This window comes from Myotis davidii, unplaced genomic scaffold, assembly GCF_000327345.1.
Source record: "Myotis davidii unplaced genomic scaffold, ASM32734v1 scaffold801, whole genome shotgun sequence".
Lineage (NCBI taxonomy): Eukaryota > Metazoa > Chordata > Mammalia > Chiroptera > Vespertilionidae > Myotis > Myotis davidii.
Genome location: NW_006290777.1, coordinates 264953 through 283490, shown reverse-complemented (window position 1 = coordinate 283490; position 18538 = coordinate 264953). Strand labels below are relative to the sequence as shown.

General features: G+C 39.8%; 1 protein-coding gene and 1 pseudogene across 2 annotated transcripts in view; one reads left to right on the top strand and one right to left on the bottom strand.

The window, feature by feature from the left end:
• Positions 1 to 5943, top strand: part of APOBEC1 (apolipoprotein B mRNA editing enzyme catalytic polypeptide 1) — a 7427-nt gene extending 1484 nt beyond the window's left edge. For both annotated transcript variants that reach the window (XM_006763968.1, XM_015564072.1), the window contains exons 2-5: positions 726 to 753; positions 2576 to 2973; positions 5085 to 5203; positions 5654 to 5943. In XM_006763968.1, coding sequence (XP_006764031.2) covers positions 726 to 753; positions 2576 to 2973; positions 5085 to 5203; positions 5654 to 5782 — 674 coding nt within the window. In that variant the 3' untranslated portion in view covers positions 5783 to 5943. The remainder of the gene's footprint in view (positions 1 to 725; positions 754 to 2575; positions 2974 to 5084; positions 5204 to 5653) is intronic.
• Positions 4011 to 4900, bottom strand: LOC102752847 (annotated as a pseudogene).
• Positions 5944 to 18538: the final 12595 nt, after the last annotated feature.

Sequence of the window (18538 nt, the reverse complement as noted above, 5' to 3'; positions counted from 1 at the left end):
CAGTTTCACTTGTACTCATTTGTGTGTGTGTGTTTAGCTTTATGCAATTTTGTCACCTGTATAGGTTTGTGGATCTGCCACCACAGTCAGATTTAAAGTTCCCACAGTACAGATCTGTTTTATTGCTCTTTTATAGCCAAACACTCCTTCCCTCCTCACCCCTGTTCCTAATCCTTGATAACTATTTTTCTGTCCTTCTAAAATTTTGTCATTTTAAAGTGCAACTAAAGCCCAGCCATTATGGCTCAGTGATTGAGCGTTGGCCTGTAAACTGGGGATTCACAATTCATATCCTGGCCGGTGCACATGCCCGGGTTGTGGGCTTGTTCCCCAGTGTGGGACTTGCTGAGGCAGCTGATCAGTGATTCTCTCTCATCACTGATGTTTCTTTTATTTAGATTTAAATTCTTTATTGCTTAAAGTACTACATGAGTCTCCTTCCCCCCTGCATTGACCTCCCCCAGCTGCTCCCACCCCCCAGCACATGCCCTAACCCCCTACTGTCTGTGTCCATTGGTTATGCTCATATTCATGCATTTGGTTGATCTCTTACTCCCACCCCCCTGCTTTGCCTCATAGGTTGGATAGTCTGTTTGATGCTTCTATATCATTGATGTTTCTATCTCTCTCCCTCTCCCTTCCTCTCTGAAATCAATAAAAATATACTTTAAAAGTGCAACTCAATTTGTATATATTACTTGACATACTCATCTCTTGGTCAACAGGTTCTTCAGCTGGTGATCCCACCCTGAGGTAAGAATAATACTGTCAGCCCTGGCCCAGTAGCTGTTAGTTAGAGCATTGCCCCAATATGCCAAGGGTATGGGTTTGCTCTCCAGTCAGGGCACATGCAAGGATCAGTCAATTAATGCATAAATAAGTGGAACAACAAATCAATCTCTCTCTCTCTCCATTCTTCTTTCTCTCTCTAAAAACTAATTTAAAAATTTAAAAAGAATAATACTGTCATATTGTGCATTTAATTCAACCAAGAATAAGTGGGTATTAAGAGCTGGAGGACTATAGTTAACCTTATTGTTCCGTTCCTCTTTTACCATGTTCCCATTCTCCCCACCCCCCCTTTTCCAACTTTATTCTCTATGATTATTGCTTTCTTTGTGTTTGTTCCTGTCTTTTGGTTTCTGTTGAAATAAATGACCTTCCAGCTTTGTTCTGTTATTGCCTTACTAATGCTCTTTTCTCTTTAGATCATGTTTCTATAGCCATTAGTGAAAGGTCCAAGGAATGGATTTGTCACTTTCATTTCAATTCCTGTTTTATATTATATGCCCATTTTCCAGACATATCATTATAACAGGGGACTTTGGTCAAGGAATATATTATCTTATGATGGTGGAAGGACTTACTTATGTAATAAATGAATGTGATACTTTAGGGGTGAATGAGAAATATTAGAGTGTAACAAGCTTATTGGAAAGGAGGGTCTTCTGCACAATCCTGAGTTTCCTAAATCACAGCTTGGACACACGGAGATGCCATTGACAACAAGTTGAATTTCTTTCTTATGAGGTATTAGTGTATAGAATTTAACATGGAGGAATCCTGAGGCCAAATTACTCTCCTCTTAGGCTTGGCAATAGAATTTTATTTTATTTTATTTTTTTTAAAAATATATTTTATTGTTTTTTTACAGACAGGAAGGGAAAGGGTTAGAGAGTTAGAAACATCAAAGCCAGTTAGGGCAGAATTTTATTATTGACTAGAGGCCTGGTGCATGAAATTTGTGTACAGGAGGGGGGGTGTCCCTCAGCCTGGCCTGTACCCTCTCTAATCTGGGACCCCTTGGGGGATGTCCGACTGCTGGTTTAGGCCTGATCTCTATGGGTTACTGGTGGTTACTAAAAATTCTTTGTTAATTCCAATGGGTTAACAAAAATAGACACAAAAATTCTCCAACTACCCATCCCTAAGACAAAATTGCATAAACCAATTCCTATGGGGCCTAAACCAGCAGTCAGACATCCCTCTCACAATCCGGGACTGCTGGCTCCTAACCGTTCACCTGCCTGCCAGCCTGATCCCCCTAACTGCTCTCCCCTGCTGGCCTGATCCCCCTAACTGCTTTCCCCTGCCAGCCTGATCATTCCTAAATGCCTGTGCCTTGGCCCTGCCACCATGGCTTTGTCCAGAAGGACATCTGGTCTAATTAGCATATTACCCTTTTATTAGTAAAGATTTGAGGCTTCTACGCCTGAGAAAATCTAGTTGGAGTTCATTGAGGAATAGTAAATATTGACAAACGGAACATGGCACCTCTAAGGGTGAGACAGAAAGATTAGGATATAAGGAGAAAAAGGACACATTTATACCTGAATTTAAGACCAAAAAGCAATGGTATAGAGGGAGTGGTAACTAAATAACAAGAGTTGGGAAAAAATATCTTTACTGTGTTTGTGACAGAAACTCTGGTAATTCAAGCAGAACTCCCCAAATAACTTTTAGACATAGAGAAAAAAAAGTGTCCTGAGATTCATGTTTTAGATTTGCCTTATAGAAAAAGGGAGCATTAAATGATTTTTAAATTTCCTCTAAAAATTGCATGACAATATTTTAGGAGAAGAATCGAACCCTGGGAATTTGAAGCAATCTTTGACCCCAGAGAACTCCGTAAAGAGGCCTGTCTGCTCTATGAAATCAAGTGGGGCACGGGTCACAAGATCTGGCGACACTCAGGCAAAAACACCACCAGGCATGTTGAAGTCAATTTTATAGAAAAAATTACTTCAGAAAGACAATTTTGCTCATCTACCAGCTGCTCCATCATCTGGTTCTTATCCTGGAGCCCCTGTTGGGAATGCTCCAAGGCTATTACAGAATTTTTGCGTCAACGACCTGGTGTGACTTTAGTTATTTATGTGGCACGGCTTTATCACCACATGGATGAACAAAACCGGCAAGGACTCAGGGACCTCGTTAAGAGTGGTGTGACTGTCCAGATCATGACAACCCCAGGTAAAAACAATAAACCAAGAACTTAAGTGTTTATGAGAGACTGTGGTGGCAGCCAGGAGATTGATTATCCCAGAGTAGAAGTCTCAGAAGTAAAAGTTTAAAATAATATAGAAAGCACCAGGTCTGAAATTCATAGCAGGGAAAGTTTCAAAAGAATACAACTTTATTTTCTACTTTGCCATTATGGCCTCTCAGCCATCTTTGAATGAACTGTTTTGTTCTTTTCAGGGATTCAGGGAGAGTCTAGTCCATCTGAAGTAGCAAATGGGCCAGAGGGCTTTAGATATGTTATATATACTAGGGGTCCAGTGCACGAATTTGTGCACCTTGAAAGGAATTGTGGGCCGCGAGGCTGCAGTAGGCACAGAGGTGGGTCTCGGCCCATCCTCTGCACCCCTGCCCGGCCCCTCCTTTTGTGGCTTCTGGTCCCATGTCTGCCAGCAGCCCCGCTCCCATGCACTGATGGTGACTCCCTATGGCGTGGAACAATTGGGGCTGGTGCCAGAAGCAGGTGTGAGTGGTGGCTGCCGCCTGGATTGCCCCTCAGGAGATGGGGAAGGTGGAGAAGCCTTCTGGGGTGATCACAGCTGGAAGCCACCCCTTGCACCCACTGATGGCGCCAAGCAATTGGGACCAGAGCCGGGCACCAACAGCAGCTCTGGAGCCAGCAGCAGGTATGAGCGGGGCTGGCACTGGCAGCAGGTGCAAGCACTGGGTGGGACTACAGCTCATGGGAGCAAAGAATTTTTAGTAACCACCAGAGGCTTGCCCTAATGACAGCGACTGGCACCCCACCTTGGTCTGGTGCCCCCGCTCACCTGCTCCACCATACCGCCGTGGCCGACGCCCGCCATGTTCCACGCACACCCCCTGGTGGTCAGTGCACATCATAGTAACCTGTTGTTCAGTTGTTCCAGTTGTTCCACTGTTTGGTCTATTTGCATATTAGCCTTTTATTATATAGGATATATAGTGACCGCCCCCCCCAAATGTATTCACACTTAATAGCTGCTCAATTGATGTTTCTTTTCTTTTTATTCCAAAAGCACTATTTTTATATATATAGAACCCTAACCACTTCAGTGGCAGGAGGAGTGGGAGAGGTTCCTTTTTCAATCCAAGGGCCTCCATAATGCTCATCTGTTGTGACCAAACACACAGGCAAGTGGCGTAATGGGTTTGGTAAACTGACGACAATGTTCAGTCTCTCTCTGCGAGAGCAAAAAGATGAGCGTCAATCTCTGCTTCTGTAAGAATCCTGAATTTAGGATTTTCCACTGTAACTACTCCAACTTCTATTTCTGAAGTTTTGAAATCAATTGATAGAACAGTAGGCAGGCAGGTAATCGCAGTTTCCACTGTCTGTTCAAATGTCCAATCAAATTTCTTCTTCACTTTTTTTTCAAGAAAGCTGGTTGACTCTGTTTGTTTAACGCCTGCTGCAGTGGCTTTAAACCCACAGTAGTAACCTGCCGGATCACACTTGTATACCTGAGAACCTTGTTCTTCATCTATACCAATTAAAATCATACAACAACCAAGCATTCTGTGTGTAGACCTGAGAAATATCAGCAATTCTTTTACGCAGCATGTCCCCAGGAATCTCAATAGCCATACTTGTATTTCCAATTAGCTGCCTCATAGCGTGCCCTTGGTACCTGGGATCTGCTGTCAGCTGTCATTCCTGTCATCACACAGCCAATGTTTTCAGTTATCTTGAATAAGTGAGTCACTGTGCTGGAATCCAATAATTTGTCAGGTACTTTTTTCTGTGTGACAGTTACTGCACGGTCTTTCCCTCTGACAGCTACTGATGTAAGGCCACTCTGGTTAATAGCCTTAAAAGTATATTCTACTTGGTAAAGCCGGCCCATGGGTGAAAAATGGTAATATGGCAGTCAAAGCCAGCGCTGGAACCACGGGTCATGTTGATGCAGACACTACTTCAAAACGGTCTCATCAATTGATGTTTCTTTCTTTTCAGATTTAGCCCATTGGAATTAATAATTATTGAAAGTGTGTATACATGTTTGGGAGACACCCGGTATTTAAGTTCAGCTTTCTTTAAGTAACTTTTTTTGGTATTTGTTGAATGATTTGTGTTTCCTTAGAGTATGATTACTGCTGGAGGAATTTTGTCAACTACCCACCTGGGAAAGACACTCACTGCCCAATATATCCCCCTCTGTTGATGAAGCTATATGCACTGGAACTCCACTGCATAATTTTAGTAAGTTATTTTAAGAGCCAATGATTCTTATGCAAAAAAAAAAATAATAGCATTCTCCTTCAAACTTCTTTCTGGATAATTTTGACATGTACTCTCCTCATCATTTGTCATTTATATTAGTTATTTAACTTCTTGACCTATTTTAAGAAAATATAAGACAACCTCTTTGTGGAAAATAAGTAGGAAAGGGACATGGATGAACTGGTCTAAGATATATGTGGACTCCCTATTAATTAGATGCTATTGTTACTACAACACATACTGGCTTTACAGAATTGCAGATATTCTCCTTTACCATATTGGTGTGTATCATTCTATTGAAGAAATGTGTTCCATTTGTACTCTCTTGAGAATAGTTCAATGGTCTTTTAACTGGTGCTATAAAATGTTTGTGGTAATAATAGAATTAAGAAAAATATTAGCTTACCATTTTATTTTATTTTATTTCAGAGTCTTCCTCCCTGTTTAATGATTTCAAGAAGATGTCAGAAACAGCTTACATGGTACAGGCTTAATCTTCAAAATTGCCATTACCAACAGATTCCACACCATATTCTTTTAGCTACAGCGTGGATATAACCTCCTGTGACTTGGAGATGAATAGAATGATTCTTTGCAGGCAATGATGATTCACTAATGATTGAATGTCATTAGTTAGAATCTAGAAATTTTTTTGTTTCTGTTACTATAAATTTACAAACTATAAATTATCTGAAAAATAAAGGACTGTCCCATTTACAATAGCATAAAAATACATAGGAATACATTTAACTAAGGAGGTAAAGACTGAAAACTCTAAGGTATTGATGAAAGAAATTGAAGAAGACACAAATGAATGGAAGGATATCCCATGTTCATGGATTCAAATAACTAATATTATAAAAACATCCATACTCCCAAAAACCATCTATAGATTCAATGCAACTCTATCAAGATTCCAATAGAATTTTTTCACATAAAAAAAATACAATTCTGCCCTGACTGGTTTGGCTCAGTGGATAGAGCATCAGCCTGCAGACTCAAGGGTCCCGGGTTCAATTCCGGTCAAGGGCATATCCCTTGGTTGCGGGCACATCCCCAGTGCAGGGTGTGCAGGAGGCAGCTGATTGATGTTTCTCTCTCATCGATGTATCTAGCTCGCTATCGCTCTCCCTTCCTGTCTGTAAAAAATCAATAAAATATATTTAAACAAAATACAATTCTAAAATTCATATGGAACCATAAAAGACCTGAATAGCCAAAGCAGTCCTGAAAAAGAAGAACAAAGCTGGAGGCATTACAAGTCCTGATTTCAAACTATATTATATAATATCTATCGTAATCAAAAGAGTATGGTATTGGCATAAAAACATAGACCAGTGGAACAGAATAGAGAGCCCAGAAATAGACATATATATATGTGGTTAATTAACATTTGGCAAGGAAATCAGGAACACAATGGGGAAAAGGTAGTTCCTTCAGTAAATGATATTCACATACAACAGAATGAAATGGGACTTCTATATTACACCCCTCACAGACATGATTTTAAAATGGTTTAAAGACTTACATGTAAGGCTTGAAACCATAAAACTCCTAGATGAAAACATGGGGAAAATCCCCTTGACCTTAGTCTTGCAATAATTTTATGGATATTACACCAAAAGTGAAATCAACAAAAGCAAAAATAAACAAGTGGGACTATAGCAAACTAAAAAGAAACAGTCAACAAAATGAAAAGGCAACCTACGAAATGAGAGAAAATATTTGTAAATGATATGTCTGAAACAGGGCACATATCTAAAATATGTAATGAACTCATACCACTCAGGATCATGGATTGTGTTTTCTACTGTTTCGCAGATCACCCCAACACTTTGTGGATTAAAACAACACTATTGATTATGTCACAGTTTATCTGGGTCAGGAATTCAGGAGCAACTTTGTGTGCAAACTATCAGCAAGGGCTGCCGTCCTCTCAAGACTTGACTGAAGCTCCAGAATGTGCTTCGCAGATGGCACATCACATGGCCAGCAAGTGCAGGGAGGTCTCCATGTCTTGCCACATAGTACTCTCCCTGGGGCTGCTGAATATTTTCACGACTTTGCAACTAGTTTCCTACGGAGCAAATGGTCTAAGAGAAAGCAAGGTGCAACTTGCCATGTCTTTAATGCCTAGGTTTTGGAATTACACATTATTTATTCTGCCGTAGTCTGTTGGTCACACCCCATCCAGCCATGATTCCATGTGGGAGGGGACTACACAAGGACTTGGATCCCAGGAGATGGCAATTGTTGGAGGCCATCTTGGGTTTTACATGTAGGAGCTTCCACTGTGTTTTTCAGGAAAAATAATGATATGAAGCCAATTTCTAAGAAGAAGCTAAAGGGAAACAAAGAACAAAGTAGCTTCTATTTTTATTTGTTTCTGAATCAGAACATTGTAAGATTTAATTGATGATTTATTATTCAGAATTTATAGGATGATTTATTGTTATAATTGAGTAGCTAAACACATACACACACACACACACACATGTTATTATTTTGCTTACACTGCAGTCTAATGCAAGTTGGGTGGGAATGTCATTGAGGGACCCCAATTCTTTTCATCTGATGACTCCATCTTTCCTATGGCCTTGGAGTCCTCTACTGAATTCTCTACATTTCATTTATCCAGCACAAGGAGGAGAGAGAGAGAGAGAGAGAGAGAGAGAGAGAGAGAGAGAAAGAGAGAGAGGAGAAGGAGGAGGAAGAGGAGGAGGAGAAGATGAAGAAGAAGAAGAGAGAGGAGAAGGGATTGAAAGAGAGAGAAGGCATTAAGTAGTATGAAAGAATGCTTTTTTAGAATTAAGGATTGACTGGCTATGGCAAACATCAACCCTGCACCCATTCACTAATCAAAAATCAGTTATGTGGCCCTACCTAAATGTAAGGGAGGCTGAGAAATTCAGTCCAGTCCTGTGCCCAAGAAGAAATGAAAATGCGCTTTGATGAACACATAAAGTGCCTGTCACAATGAGGAAACTAGGACACGAGACATTATGCTACTTGACCAGGGTCAGTAGGGAATGTCATGGCAGAGGTGGAACTAAAAAATCAGTGTCTTTTTTTTTTTTCTGAGGTGTTCAGGATATATCGGTAATCAACGTATCACTGACTTTCATGGAGTCAGACTTGCCCAGTCATCTGCTTGGCTTGCCTTCCTGGGTTGGCATAGGGATAAGGCAGTCTCTTTCTGGGGCATAAATACAGGCTGGGGATTTATTAGATGTCTATATGAAGAGTATTTGTGCCTTTTTTAATTCTTGTAAAAGTTGTTCTTATAAAAAGATTTATATTAGAAAAAACTCTTAAAGATAGGAGACAGTTTCTCACATGAACTTATAATACTTATTTATTTTACAAGAAAAATAGTGGAAATCATGTTTTTAAAAGTCTCATTTGTTTCAGTTTTTAGGAAGCTGAGCGCTTTGTCTTATATACTGAACATTTTTCTCCATACTCCACATCCCACTTACTTACCTCCAGTCATTTTATTCTTGTTTAAAGGTTTTTGTTAATTTGAATAATTGTATTTATGATTTGAGAAGTTAGTATGGATAAGTCTTAAAAAATGTTTAATGGTAGCAATTAAAAACTATGTGATAAAGTTATGAAATACTATAGGAAGGACCTAAAATTTTAAATAAATAGATAACATTAAATAGTCCTGCTTTATACTTGATTTGCCTCATTTATCTTTATATCATCAGAACTTAAGTGAGTGGCTATTATAGGATATGCTTGATTTATGAAAAATAAATTATTTAGAATTATTAAAAGTACCATGAGGGGATATAAGGAGCACTGTCTATATGTCAGAAAACCTAAATATATTCATCATTCTGTCACCTAAATACTGTAACCTTGGACAACTATATTAACATATCTAGGTCTTAATTTACTCATCTATCATCAAAATTTTGATGACTATGGCTTAAGAAAAGGGAAAATGTTGTAAATGTTTCCCTCCATGTCCCGCGTGCTTCAGGGTTCAGGATCTGGAAGAGGAGCTGCACACAAATGAAAGAGAAGAGACAAGAGATTATTTGGAAATATTGGGGTGCCAGGGTCCAGGCCCAGCCGTCCAGGGGTTCCCAAAGGTGTGGACAGAGTCGGCGAAGAATGTTTTACGCGGAGATAGCGTTCAGAACTCTCTATGTCTCTTTAGTCTCCGTAGATCTTCCTGTGCCTGGCTGAGGCCACAGAAAAAGACCCCGAGGCAAAGTGAGCCTTTATTTTATAGTCAGAGGTAAACAAGGTAGTGGTTACCACAGTTACACTGTTGTTGTGAGTTTCACTTGTTTTGACCACTTCCTGCACTTCCCTCAGCCCATTAGCTTCCCAGATAAGATCTAGGGAGCGTTATAAGGTCAAGCCTAATTATGCTAAGAGGACTGTGCCCTCTAAGCTGGGACTTGTTTGTGACTGTGCCAACAGGTAGTTCGAGGCTTAATCCTATATCGGCTCCCAACAGGAAAAGATAAAAATGATATGGTTTATGGAATAGCAAATTTGAAGCCAGAAACTTCTATTTTTCTCTATGGTATGAGTTATCTATCGTGGTATGACAAATTAACCCCAAATTTAGTGACTGAGTCAAGACACATTTACTCTCTTAGTTTCTGTGTTGGGAATTTGGGAGTGGCTTCGCTGGGTGGTTGCTCTGGATCTCTCATTGGTTTCAGTCCCAAGAGGGTTTGTGCTCATCTGAGGGTTGAACTGGGGCCAGAGGATCTGCTTCCAAGATGGCTCACTCACATGGCTGTTGGCAAGTGGACCCAATTCCTTGCCATGTGGGCCTCTTCATAGGTTGTCATCATAACATAACAGCTAATTGCAATATAGATGTTAGATATTTTCTTAAATATTCATGAAATCTCTCTAAAAGAATATACTCATGTCTTAAAAAAAATAATACATAACATTGGTTTATTTTTTTTTAAGAAAGCACTAAGATTTTTTAAAAAATATTTTTAAATTGATTTCAGAGGGAGAGAGATGGAAACATCAATGATGAGAGAGAATCATTGAGTGGCTGCCTCCTGCACGCCCCCATCTGGGGATTGAGCCTGCAACCCAGGCATATCCCCTGACTGGGAATCGAGTCGTGACCTCTTGGTTCATAGGTCAGTGCTCAACCACAGAGCCATACCAGTTGAGCAACATTAGTTTCTTGTTGGAAGAGCAACATGGGTAGCTAGAGGAAGTGCATACTTATCTTTCTGTTTTTCCTTGGTTTCTTTGAGCTTCCTCTTCCTCTTCTTGTCCCTTAAATGATGGTATTCTCTGAGATGTAACCATGGGCTTTTTTCTGTCTTTTTTTTCTCTCTCTCTCTTCTAGGATTCATATAGTGCAAATGTTAGTGTACTTGATGTTGTCCCTGAGGTCTGTTAATATCTTCTCACTTTTTAAAATTCTTTTTTCTTTTTTTTTTAAAATATATTTTATTGATTTTTCCACAGAAGGGAAAGGAGAGAGATAGAGAGCTAGAAACATCGATGAGGGAGAAACATCGACCAGCTGCCTCCTGCACACTCCCCGCTGGGGATGTGCCTGCAACCCAGGCACATGCCCTTGACCGGAATCGAAGCCGGGACCCTTCAGTCCGCAGGCCGACGCTCCATCCACTGAGCCAAACTGGTTTCGGCTCTTTTTTCTTTTTTGCTGTTTCAGTTGGGTAGTTTCTATTACCTTATCTTCGATGTCACTGATCTGTTCTTTTGCCTTTGATTTCTTTTGTGTATGTTTCATTGTATTTATTGTAGTTGTCAGTTTTGATTTTTATTTATTTTGATTTTAAGAATATTTTTGAATTTTTATAATCATGTATTTGAACCATAGCTGATTGGCTCAGTGGAATAGCGTTGCCTGCAGATTAAAGGGTCCCAGGTTTGATTCTGGTCAAGGGCACATATGTTGGTTGCAAGCGTGGAGGCAACCAATTGATGTGTCTCTCTCACATTGATGTTTCTCTTTCTGTGTCTTTCCCCATCCCTTCCACTCTCTCTAAAAAACAAACAAACAAAAACACTTAAAAAATAAAAATGTATTTGAGCCAGCCTTGGCCTGTGTTGGTCAGTGGTTAGAGTGTTGGCCTCATGCACATACCTAGAAAATGGGACCTGCTAGCTCTCTAAGAAATCCCAGACCTTTTAGCCAATTATGCCCTGTTTTTATTTTGTTGCTTCTAATATTCTATAAAACATCTTTCAGGAAAGGTGTTCCGCTGATTGTAAGGCACTGTACTCCCCAGTCCATAAATTGTCCCGCTCTTTCCCCCATCCCCCCAATAAAGGACATCAAAGTTGTAACTAAATTGTCTTGTTTTTGTGTTTGACAATACTTAGACTTTTCTCTCTACCAGAGTATAAATATATTCACCAATCTCCATCTCCTCACACTCAAGGTGGGGAGAGTGAGGTGACAAGAGAAATTGAGTAGATTCCCTATGGTTATATGGGCCTATTTGCAACAGTGGTTATGAATTTATAGTGGTCATGCATTTATAGTCGTTAATTTGCCCTCTTGTGTGTCATTCTTCAGTTGCACTGAGATGATAAGGTGCAGGCATGGAGACTGCTGATGGTTAGGGTTAGCCAGGTTTAGGACTTTGGCAGAGGGTAGCAATAAAAAGAATGGGGTGGGGTAAGGAAGCTTCAGATTAGTATGCTTCTGAGATGGATTTTTTTAAAAAATAAAAAAAGGAGAGGGCTGTTGGTTTGGGAAAAGTCTGAAAGGCAATGAGCTGGAAATCTTGATAAGATCATTAAATAGGTGCAGAGGTATATTCAAACAATCGAGCTTGAAGAAGGAAATCTTGATAAGATCATTAAATAGGTGCAGACAATCGAGCTTGAAGAGTAGTATGTTACAGTCAGAATCAGAATGGATTAATTATTTTGAAAACAAAATAGTTTTAATTGATAACATCACCAAGAGTCTGTAGCTGAGTTAGAATAGAAAAGTAGAAAGGAGGAGGCTAAGGAACTAAGAGGTAAGCCCCTTCATTTGTCTTGTTTTTAAGAATTTTCTTGGTGTTCTCATATGTTTCTTCTTCTAGATGAACTTTAGGATAATTTTGTGGAGTTTCTAAATATCTATCAGAACTTTTAAAATGTCATTAATGAAACTCTATATGCCAGACAAGAAAGGTAACCCTCCCTTTTCTCTCCAATTATCTCTTACTCTTGTGTGTCCATTTCTTTCCAGCTAAGGTTTTTATAATAAGAGTGTGTACTCATTATTCTATTTCCTTATCTTCTGACCCTCAGCTCTTTGGAAAACTTTAAAGACACTGATGGGGTCTCTTCAATCTTTATCTTCCTTTACCCACTTGTAGTATTTATGTATTTGACCACATTATTCTTGGAACTCTTTGACATCAATGACACATTGTCTCCTGGATCCCTTCTTTTCAGTTTTCTTCTTAGGTTTTTCTTACTCTTTCTACTCCTAAAATATCAGCGTTTTGCAAGATTATCACCTCTCAGTCACTTATTTGTTCAAGAGGCTGGATAAAACCAACCTGGGGATATGGATAAAACAAAGCAATGGATAAAACAGAGCCTATCTCTGCTTTCATGGTGCTTAAATACCAGCGTTTTCATACTGTGTAAACACACTCCCCAGGAGATCTCATCCGTTTCCATAGCTTCAACTACCACCTGTAATCAGGAGTGATTGTCATCAACAACCACTATTACCCAAGCACCAACAAAATCAGAAAAGGGCATCAACTGATCATATAACTAGTCTGGCTGCACTCTATTGTACTGGATACCAGCCCAACCTATACTGTATGCATATTGTAATATGATTTCTGGTGGTGAAGAGAACAGACTGAAACCTCCAGACTGTTCAAATTCTTTACTTCATGTGTTTGTGCTTCTGTTCCCTTCTCTACAAAATGGACAATAAAGTACTTTAGCATAGAGTTGTTAGGAGAATCAAATGAGATAATACATATAAAGTATTTAAACCAACTTGGATAGAATATGCTAAGCATTCAATAAATGATAGCTATTAATATTCATTATCCCACAGCTTTGTCTCTAGTCCTGACTCCTTTTTCTTTCCAAAGTTATAGATTAAGTGGTTTTTCCTCCAAATATACCATAGGCTCTTGGGAAACCTACAAGGTTCAGTATAATTGGGAGGAGCAGCCTTGTAAACAAATAGGGACAATTAAATTTTATATGTACTGGGTTTGATGGGGAGAAAGAATAAAAACAGGAAACATATATGATATGACTCATTATGTCCTCTGTTAGAGGTGGTTCATATGTGTGAGTCAGTTTCATCTTCACTGCTCCACCAAGTGAATACTATCATTATCCTCACTTTATAAATAAGAAAACTGAGGCACAGAAGGTTCAAGTGATTTGAGCAAAGCCATAGAGCTACGAGTTTTAAACCATTTTGTCTCCAGAGTTTAAGCTTCGTGTCACACCACTGTACAGTCTCACCCCCCAAAAAGCATTAGTTTGTAACAAAAAGAGCATTTTAAAGAAATGATTTACTTATTTATTGATTTAAAGACAGAGAGAAAGGGAAGGAGAAACATCAATTTATTGTTCCATTTATTTATGCATTTATCGGATGATTCTTGTATGTGCCATAACAGGGGACTGAACACACAACCTTGGTGTATTGGGACAACGCTCTAACCAACCGAGTTACCTGGCCAGGGGAAAAGGAGCATTTCTTACAATTTTCTTTACATATTAGATCTCTATTTCCCTCCATATTTTACAATTTGGGAAATAGCCTCTGGAGCAGTGGTTCTCAACCTTCCTAATGCTGCGACTCTTTAATACAGTTCCTCATGTTGTGGTGACCCCCAACCAAAAAATTATTTTCGCTGCTACTTCATAACTGTAATGTTGGTACTGTTATGAATCGTAATGTAAATATCTGATATGCAGGATGTATTTTCATTGTTCGCGACCCACAGATTGAGAAGCGCTGCATCTGGAGGAAGCAAGCTGTGGACCCTCATTCTAGTATTTAATGTTAACAATCGTCCTTTCCTTATACTTGGAATCAATCCCCTAATGCTGACTTGTTTTCTCATCTCAAATTTGAAAACAGCTGATCTTTCATCATGAAAGATATATTTTTCACTTTAAATTAAAATGAGTTTTCTGTGAGCTTGGACAGCCTTGCTTTATTGCCTAGTGAAATTGTCACCAAAGAGTAAACAGGCACCATGGGAGTCAGAGACAAAGCTGGAGACAGAGGAACAAACAAACTTGAGTTAACAAACTCCTTATCCAAGAACTCAGAGCAGTGAAAACACCGATGTGTCTACCAGTCTCCAGGCCTGGATGATGGGTTTTGACCTGTCCACAATCTAATAAGAAGGATGCTATTTGCGTGTCTAGAGCTAAAAATAGTCACTACACTTCAGTGAGATCCTAAACTTACTGAGAATTGGCCTCCTTTGAAATGCCAAGACAGTGTTTATCCAACTATGGTTCTTAAATTATCAGGGAAAATCACAATCTTCATGCAAGACTCCATTGGATCATCTTGAATAACTGTTTTATAACTGAGAATAACCAATGTTAAGAGAAGCCTGAATAAAACCACCAGGCCCTGTGCCCAAGAAAAATTCACAATAACTTGAATAAATTAAAATTATGAGACAGCTGAGCCATCCTGGAACACAGGATGGAATTCTGAGCTCAAGTTTCCATTGCTATATAAATTATTGCCATATTTACTTTGTAGTATGTACTATGAAATCTTCTCTTTGTATAAACCAATGCGAAGACATAGCATTAGCCCTGGCCGGGTAGTTCCGTTGATTGGAGTGTCGTCCCCTACACCAAAAGATGGCAGGTTTGATTTCCCTGGTCAGGGCACATACCTAGGTTGTTGGTTTGATTCGGGGTATGTGTCTTGGGTTGGGGAGGGATGTATGGAAGGCAACTGAGCAATGCTTCTCTCTCACATCTCTCTCTCCGCCCACTCTCTCTTCCCTCCCCTAAAAATCAATAAAAACATCCTCGGGTGAGGATTAAAAAACAACAACCATAAAAACCCACATTACATTAGGAATACATAGCCATTGAAAACTTCTTAAGACAAAAAAGTGTGTAAGTTTGTATTCCAAGTAGATGATCACCATAGGTTCCTTCTAATTTTATCATTCTATCATGTACTGATTTGGTGTTTTTAAGACTCTAGTTCAACTTCACCAGTCTTTATGCAGGCCTTCACAAACTTCTGTGGCTCACTGATTTGAATATATTTGATCTCTCGGCTCAATTTTGAATTTAGATCTTGTCTATGATAAAGAGTACATGAAGCCACCATAGGTTGTAAATTAGAAGGAAGAAAGAACCAATTTTTATGGGCCACAGCAGCTTTAAAACCCTAAGGGCAGATTTTATTTGATTAACACTCAGAGGCGGTTGTTGGTGCTGTGCAGACTTCATGGTTCAAAGATTAGAACAGCTTGCTATGCATCAAGCTAACCAGTGTCTGCCTCCCCAGTGATGTGTGACTTCAGACAAGCTCTGTCCAATCTGTGCCAGGTCCTGGAAATTCACAGCTGCCCCTGGTCTCTTGGCCAAGAGATGGGACAGCTTCTGAGCTGTTACTAACCCCAGAACATGTCACTATCTCTTTTTGGTTCCTTAAACCTTTATGAATAGTTCAATTGTGCCATCTGTTCTTGCCAGGATTCTGAATATTTTTATGAGATTAATAGGAAATACATTCTATTTCCTATATTTTTGAGACATTGGCAATATTTAGTGATTTGTGGATCAGAGGTGATGCATGTATCAGTGAGTTGTTATGGTCTACAGAACCAGGAATGAAGCTTGGACACCTGTATGAAATAGAACCTAGATATAACTGTTGTGCACCCAACTATGGCGTGCAAGTACCCAGAACCTGCCTTTGGGTCACATACCCTTCCCACTGCATCAAGCATTAGACATGGCAAGGAATCAGAGGAAGACCAGCCAGCACTTCCTCGGACATTGACTTTTTATTTCTATTCGGGCTGGATGCTGGTTTGTGACCTAGAAGATCCAGGAAGGGTATATCTGAAGAGAGAGCGGTCTTGAAGTTGAGAATCTAAAGGATTGATTAACTCTATCACCTTAAGTAGCTTAAAAAAGGGGGGGGGGGAAGGGCAGGCTTCCAGTTTGGGTTGGAGATAAGAGAGATAACAAGAAGCAAACCAGCCCAGCTGGTGTGGCTCAGTGGTTGAGCATTGACCCTTGAATCAGGAAGTCACGGTTAATGCCTGGGTTGTGCACTCAATCCCCAGTATGGGGCGTGCAGGAGGCAGCCAATCCCGTGTTTCTTTCTCATCACTGATGTTTCTATCTCTCTCCCTCTCCCTTCCTCTCTGAAATCAATAAAAATATTGAAGAAGAAGAAGAAGAAGAAGAAGAAGAAGAAGAAGAAGAAGAAGAAGAAGAAGAAGAAGGAGAAGAAACAAACCAGCCAATATCTGTAGCTTGGGTTGTCTCTTGGTATGTGATGCATTTACTTTATACCAAAACTTATCAAGTATCTTATCTGCGGCTCTTCCTGGGCTTGTGATAGTACACATAAGCAGATTGCTAGGATAAAGCATGGCTACTGTAGTATGATATACTCTTGGGAGAGGAGTAAATTGTCCTATGGAATTTTTGTGAAGGTGATGTTGGTGGGTCAGCCATATCCTCTGATAGGTAAATGCCAGAAATATTCTCCCAGATTCTGACTGGTTATCAGGTAGAGAACTTGAACAGTGCTTTCTAGAATCCTATATAGTAAAAGGCTAATATGGAAATTGACCGAATGGCGGAATGACCAGTCACTATAGTGCACTGACCACCAAGGGCAGACACTCAATGTAGGAGCTGCCCTCTGGTGGTGAGTGCACTCTCATGGGAGGTAGGGGAAGCGCTGCTCAGCCAGAAGCTGGGTTCATGGCTAGTGAGTGCAGTGGAGGTGGCTGGAGTCTCTCCCACCACTTCCACGGCAGTGCTAAGGACCCCTCGGACTGTGAGGGAGTGCAGGCTGGGTTGAGGGGACAACCCCCCCCCAGTGCACGAATGTTGTGCACTGGGCCTCTAGTGATGATATAAAATTAGAGCTGCATGAGAGATTATATATATCCAGGTGGACAGTAGAGATAAAATAATCTGTCTTAAAGTAATAAGAAAAATTACCCTATATATTCCTAAATACCCAAGTCTCTGAATATGAAAATGTTTGTACAACTTCCTAGCTGTATCCCAAATCACATTTCCATGAAAGGTCACATGTTTCCTGTGAATTTCCTCATACCACAAGGTAGTAAACTTTTCAACCTTACTTAAAGTTTTATATATTATTTCAAAACTTTACTCCATAAAGAAATGGAAGTTACCCCCTAGATGAGGAATAAAGAACAATAAAGTCATACTAAAATACACATTCATTTACACTAGCTTAAGACTTTATGCAAAAACAAAATAAAAAATGTATTGTGTATCATAGAAATTTAGTCTTCTAAGAGTGGAAAAATTTTTCCTTCTTCCCTTCTAGGTTCTATGGTTGGTCTGATAATTAAATTGACATAAGACATTCTTTAGCCCGTTTGGCTCAGTGGCTAGCTCTAGCCGCTAGACTGTCAGCCCATGGACGGAAGGGTCCCGGGTTTAATTCTGATCAAAGGCACATGCCTGGGTTGTGGGCTCTATTCCCAGTAGGGGGGCATGCAGGATGCAGCCAATCAATGATTCTCTCTCATCATTGATGTTTTTCTCTCTCTCTTTCTCACTTACTCTCTGAAATAAATAAAAATATATTTTAAAAAATTGACATAAAACAGATTAGCAGGAGAAAAACAAATGTTGTTATGTATGGAGCTTTATAAAACTACTAGAGGCCCAGTGCATGATATTTGTGCATGGGTAGGGTCTCTAGTGGCTGCCGGCAGGGCGTTCCTTCATTCTGTGCTGCCCCCTGGTGATCGGTGCACATCATAGTGAGCAATCGAACTCCTAGTCAGTCGAATTCCTGAGGGGACACTTTCCATATTAGGCTTTTATATATATAGAGGTGACTTAAGAAGTGACCAGCACAGAAAACTTTAAGTCTTTAGACTGAGGAACAATATATTTGTGAATAATTGACAAAACAAATGGGATTTGGGTTTGGGGAGTAAATTGAAGTAACAAATTTGTTTATTCAGCTTTCTGGGCCCTAATTCTCTGCCCTAGTGATAAGGATGCCTTCCACCTTCTACTCTCCTGGTATAGGCAGGGAACTTTTCACATGAAAGATTTATCTCCTGCATTCTAGGAGACAAAGGAGGG